We start from the raw sequence: 6,402 nt of genomic DNA, 5'->3' as shown, positions 1-6,402 counted from the left end.
ACTCTGCATAGAATATCTCATTTGATTTTCAACATAATCTTTTGGAATGAACATTGTCAATCACATAAAACAGTTGAGAAAACTGGGGGTCAGAGAAGTAACCAACTGGTCGGTGGAAGAGCCTTCATCAATAGGAGTGAGGAATTTCTATGAACTTTAATACTAAAAATGTTTACATGCAAAATAATAAGCAATGAGCCTTAGTCATTTTTTGAGTTCTTGCTGATATATCTCTGTGACAGGAGTATAAGTGTGAAATGAAGATGATGCTAACAGAGGACAGTTCTCCTCTCCTCTGGAGAAACAGACACAAAGCAATCAATCACTCTGCAAGCACTTACTGAGTCTTTATATGGTGTATGACAGTGGTTTGGTGCTTGAGCCTAATGGTGAATTATAGAGCTAGTCTCTGACCTCAAAGAGCTTGTTGTATTCTGTTGGTAAGTCAGGCAGACACAGATAGAATGAACAGAAATATTTAAATCTGATAATTAAGAAAAATGCCTTGAGGATCCAACAGCTTCTATGTTTATGAGGCATTGCAAGGTGACTGGCACCCTAGAAACATGTCATCAGAGCTTTTTCTGAAGGGGAAAGTCTTGATTTCTTACAGGGGCCTGATATTCCCTTAGCTTGTCTGGGAATCCTAGCTTCAGCCTCTTGGTTCCACAGCTTTATAAGAAGAGCTTGTTCACCTGCTCCCTAAACACTTGCTTCACCTGTTTGTTCCTCAGGGTGTAAATGAAGGGGTTGAGCATCGGGGTCACCACGGTGTTGAGCAAAGCCACCACCTTGTTTCTATCTTCCCCCTGGTCACCCTTGTCCGACCGGATATACATGAAGATGCAGCTTCCATAGAAGAGACACACAACAGTGATGTGAGAGGAGCAGGTTGAGAAGGCTTTCTGCCTCTCCTTGGCTGAGGGGATGCACAGGATGGTGTGGAGGATATGTCCATAGCAGGTGGCTGTCACAGATAGAGTGCCTAGTAAGGTGAAAATGGCCTCAATAAAACTCAGAAGCTCTATCAGACTTGTGTCTGCACATATGAGTTCCAGGAGTGGAAAGCTGTCACAGAAGAAGTGATTAATGATATTGGGGCCACAGAATGGCTGCTGAAATAGGATGAAACTTGGAACAATGATGAGAAGGAATCCTGCCAACCACGAAGAAAGAACCAGCTGGACACAGACCCTTTTGCTCATGATGGTGGCATAACGCAAGGGGTTGCATATGGCCACATATCTGTCAAAGGACATCACCGCCAGGAGGAGGAACTCAGTGGTGCCCAGGAAGAAATAGAAGAACAACTGGAGAAAGCAACCTGCTAAAGAGATGGTCTTGTGTCCAGTTAGGATATTGGTCAGCATCTTGGGGAAGATGACTGAGGTGAACCAGATCTCCAAGACAGCAAAGTTGCGGAGGAAGTAGTACATGGGGGTGTGCAGGCGCCTGTCCATGAGGGTGATGATCACGATGAGGAGATTCCCCAATAGAGTGAGGAGGTAGGTCAGGAGGAGCGCCAGGAAGATGAGCATCTGCAGCTCACAGGCATCTGAGAGCCCCAGCAGGACAAACTCGGTGAGTGTGGTGTGGTTCCCCATGGCGCTTCTAACCTCTGCTGGGGATGGCCAATCAGAGGTGTGCAGCATCAGGAGTCATGATGTTCTGGGCAGCTGAGAACATTTGGAACTGAAATGTAAGAGGGACAGTTGTAGCATTTTGAGATGAAGGAGTCCTTTTTTGTCTTTGTCCTACTAGCCCCTTTTTCTCCCTCTTCAGGCTGGTTGTCCAGATCCCTTAAGGAGTAGCATCAGGTCACGTATTTTGACCCAATTAAAGTCAACTTTCTGAGATTCTTGGAGGAAATTTTCCCTTTACCATTTTTTTCCATTTCTGTTGTTTCTAATAGGAAACTCTGTATTAATCCCTTTTATTCTTTTCCTTTACATCAGATGGCGTCTTTTCCCATATTTGTCCCAATGTGGTAAGGGGTCTCTGAAGTCCATTAAAATATTTCCCTCCACAAATCCTCTATCCAATGGACGTAGACCTTCATTGAAAGCATTGGTAGAATATTTACTCTAGAGCTTGTTATAGGAGGCATTTAAATTAAAGAAACTGTGGTTGCTCCTGAGCTCCATCATTTAGTAGCTTATCTGGGGCTGGTTATCTAACTTCATGAAAACTCTGCTTTCTCAGTGGGAATAATAACGGTAACTATGTGAAAACTTCTTGTAGAACTTCAATGAATAATGCATACCGAAGAGTTAGCACAAGGCTGTCCACAGAGCAAGGAGTCACATAATGTTAGCTATTTTAATTTCTCCCTTTGTGGTTGAAACTCTAGTAGGAAAATAATAAGAGCATATTTGAATAAAAGATCTTGGGATTTTGAGCAATATCTATTTAGAGAAAAAGTTTTGAAAATATTTCAGCTCATTATGAAAAGTTTAGGAAATACAGAGAAATGGAATAAAAAGAACCACCTGTAGCCCCACAGAGACAACTTTCAGGATTTGGATTGATCTTTATTGTATTTTTGTAATTATTAAATAGTATTCATTGGTTTATATAGCCACGCTCATAGATTAGGTATTTTGTACATCATTCCTTCCCACATATGTCTACAAGAAATTTTTGTTGAGTTAATGCAAATTTTTATGAATATATTATTAGGCTGATATTTTTGGATGGGAGCATGTGTTATGAAATTGGTATATAAAGGGGAGAGAGCATTCCTTGGTAGATTAGGCATCTTGCTTAATACTTTGAGATAGTTTCCTCAGTAATAAGAATAAGGAATAATAATGACAAATGCTGATATTCAGCATTGTTCGTTGGTTCAATTTCACTTTTAGGGAATATATCTTTGTCTTAACTGATTGTTATTTGTAGATTTACATTGCTCAATATTGTCCTTAGAGATCTGGATAAAGAACTAGGCAATCTTGTCACTGCCTATTCTTTATAGAAATGACAGGTCAGGGTAAGCCTCTGTAGGCAACAGCTGACTCTATCTGAGGCAGGAGCAGGAACTTATGTGATAAGTTTGCACCACAGAGACAGTAACACACTACATCATAGCTATGTAAAATATACATTTATATGGATAAGGACTAGATGAGAACATAGAGAAATGAACATATTTGCTATATAAGGACAGGAAGATTCTAGGTGATTTTTCTTTCCTCTTTTTATTATTTTTGTTATTGCTTATACAATACCTTAAATTTGAAATCATAAAAGAAGCCAGCACAGTGAGCCCATTTCGATTAAGAGTTGTGTAGACATTTCAGGAGAGACTTAGGGTAAACAAATGGTGTCCCTGAAAGCCTTAGAGATTCTGTGACTCATCAGATGGACGTGAGTCAGGATACTGAGAAAGATGAGTAAAATCAAAGAAGTCAGCTGTGTCATAGCCTGCCAGTGGACATGTGAAAACAGATGACACACTTCTGGACAGAGTTTCCAGAGGAATTACAGTCTCCTTCCCCCATTCCAAAAATTGCTCCAGTGCAGGTCACCTTAGAAGCTACTAGGCGAGGTGCTTGGTTGTCTTCAAGGCAGTTCTGATGATGAGACTCTTGATTTTCACAAGAAGCTCTTGGCTTTGCCATGTTGCCTGAGGACCACATTCTCGGGGACTCATCAGAGATTCAAAGTGAAGGAATCTTCAGAGCTTTAACATGGTTACAGGTCATGGACATAGTCAGGTCCTGTCCAATTTGTTCTGCATGGGTCACTCAACCTCCGTGTTTTCCACCAACCAGTCTCTCTTAAGAAATGCTCCCTGACTGTTGTCACTGACACATCTCCAGATCTCCTTAGAAATGAGCTATCTCCGGTTATTCCCCAGAACTCCTGGATTCACCAGTTTCTCAGGCAGCTTCTATAGCTCCTTCTCCATCACAGTGTCACTGCTGGACCACTTTCCTGAGGAGATGGATGTAGAATCCTAATTAAATATTCTTATATCCCTCCTATATTAAGTCAGAGACAGACATCAATTGATGCAGATTCATATGACGCATCTTCAGTTGGGCTTAAGAAGCTTCTGGCTAATGGCACATGCCCCTCCTGGGACATGGTGCCCATAGAGGATTCTGGGGTAAACTATTCATGGCAGACTTCTTGTCTCTGTGGAGCTGGCCTCAGGCCTGGACTGCTTGGGTTCCTGTTTGGTCTCCTGGGAACTCAGAGATCTATGAGAGTACCCAGCTTGAACTTAGCCAGTCTACAGATTCTCACTCTTCTCTTGCTGGATGGAGCTGTGCTTCCCCTGAGATTCATTACCATCAGTGGTAAGAGGGACCTCAGAAGGTCCCTTACCTCTTATTTTCTTCAAGTTTGGGATTTAAAGTTTACTTCTCAGAGGAAGCTCAGAAACTTCTAATTAAGTTTAGTTGTAACAAAAAAGCATAGTTATTGAGACATCCAACAAATTCTTGTTGACTGTTTATTATATGAGAATTGCTACTCTAGATGCCAGAGATACACAGGCCGTCTTATGGGGAAGATAAACATTAAACGATCACACAAGTAATTAATTACTGTTGTGTCTAATGATCTGAAGGAGAGCTCATAGTAGATCCTGGACAAGACTGAAGGATAAAGATGATGTTCACGATGGAGCTATATAAAGCACCTGAAGGATGCATTGGAGTGTGAAGAACCTTTAATTAATTAACCCTTCTTTCCGTACATGTTCATTGAGCCTCTATTCTGTGCTAGGCACTGCAGTTTGCACCGTGGATGCCTGTGAGTGGTGAAGGAAACAGACGTGGTCCCCGTCCCCATGGAGCTTATTCTCCATAGGAAGAATCTTGGTAAGAGGATCTTGGGACAGTCTCCATCTTAGTTCTTGGCCCATTCAAGGTAATTACTACTTTGTAATCCCACTTTCTTCCTTTGGTCACCAAACTGTTCCCTAAACCGAATAAAACTGGCTGATATAACTTGACTGCAGTAAGTGGCATGATTTTAGGAGCTGATGATGTATTTGAAAGACAAATGAATGACTGGCTTTCAACTCTGTTTTAAATGGCTTAGTGAGTTAATTCAATTAGGGGGACTGTTCTCTGAGAGTCTGGCTATCCTTGATGTGGTAGGATGGCTAGGGTTGGCAATTCACTCCCTAAACACTTGGTCATATGAACTCCTTGTGTTGATACCTTACTCCTGATAAAAGTCACAACTACACCAATGAACTATAAGAAGGAGGCTCAGATAGCTGGACAGCTGAAGGTATGGAGTATACGTGGCACACCTGGTCACTGGGATATGCCTATAGAAATTGCATTCCTCTTCTGGTGAGACCAGAAAGAGCCCTGCAGCTCTCAGTTGCGGATCACTCATCCAGGGTGATACCAGACATTGTGAAAATGGAAACTACGACTCCCCCGTGTGACTAAGGATCCTTCCTTTTCTTCCCCACTGGGTCTTGAGAGAGTCAGGGAGGACATTAAACTTCCTCATGGTTTTATCCCTGCTATGTGAGTCTTTGTTTTTGGGTAAACAGCCTCTCATCTAAAAGAAAAAGAAACTGAACTGTAAAATTAGTCTTTTTGTCATACTCAAACTCAGGAACAGGAATAAGTGTGAATAAATATGTGACAACAAGACATTATGAGGGCTATGAAGGCATAAAACTAAGTGTTTCAGGAGAGAAAAACAGGTGAAATGTGCCTTAGATGGATGGCCAGGAAAAGCATGCTTGAGGAAGTGTGATTATAGCTCACACTTGAAGGCAGAGTGGGAGTTATCTGAGTTTCTGGTTGGGAGACTTTGAGACAAAGAGAAGAATGTGTGTCAAGGCCATGGTATGGCAAATAGCTGGTAATTTTTTAATCAATTATTTTATTGAGATCATAATGGTTTATAACATTGTGTAATTTCAGATGGGCATTATTATTTATCAGTTTCTGTACAGATTGTATCATGCTCACCACCAGTAGTCTAAAGTTTTTTAAATTTTATTTTATTGAAGTCATAATAGTTTATAACGTTGTGAAATTTCAGTTGTACATTATTATCTGTCACTTATCATAGATATGTGCCCCTTTATCCCTTGTGCTCACCCCCCAAACCATTTCCCCTTGGGTAATCACTAATTTGTTCTCTTTGCTTATGTGTTTATCTTCCATGTATGAGTGAAATTGTATGGTGTTTGTCTTTCTCTGGCTTATTTCATTTAACATAATACCCTCAATGTCCACCCATGTTGTTGTGAATAGGACGACTTTGTCTTTTTTATGGCTGAGTAGTATTCCATTATATATGTGTATATATATATATATATATATATATATATATATATATATATATATATAAACACACACACACCCCACATCTTATTTATCCATTCATCAGTCGATAGGCACTTGGGTTGCTTCCATGTCT

General features: G+C 40.7%; 1 protein-coding gene across 1 annotated transcript; it reads right to left on the bottom strand.

Annotated features, from left to right (window-relative positions):
- Positions 1-674: 674 nt before the first annotated feature.
- On the bottom strand, positions 675-1,652 carry LOC103541671 (olfactory receptor 6E1-like). Its single transcript, XM_008508527.2, has one exon. It carries the CDS (start codon positions 1,650-1,652, stop codon positions 675-677), a length of 978 nt encoding a protein of 325 aa, XP_008506749.2.
- Between the last annotated feature and the right edge of the window lie 4,750 nt (positions 1,653-6,402).

The sequence above is a fragment of the Equus przewalskii genome, chromosome 1 (genome assembly GCF_037783145.1).
Source record: "Equus przewalskii isolate Varuska chromosome 1, EquPr2, whole genome shotgun sequence".
Lineage (NCBI taxonomy): Eukaryota > Metazoa > Chordata > Mammalia > Perissodactyla > Equidae > Equus > Equus przewalskii.
Note: the sequence above shows the minus strand (reverse complement) of the source record. Positions and strands in the feature narration are given on the sequence as shown.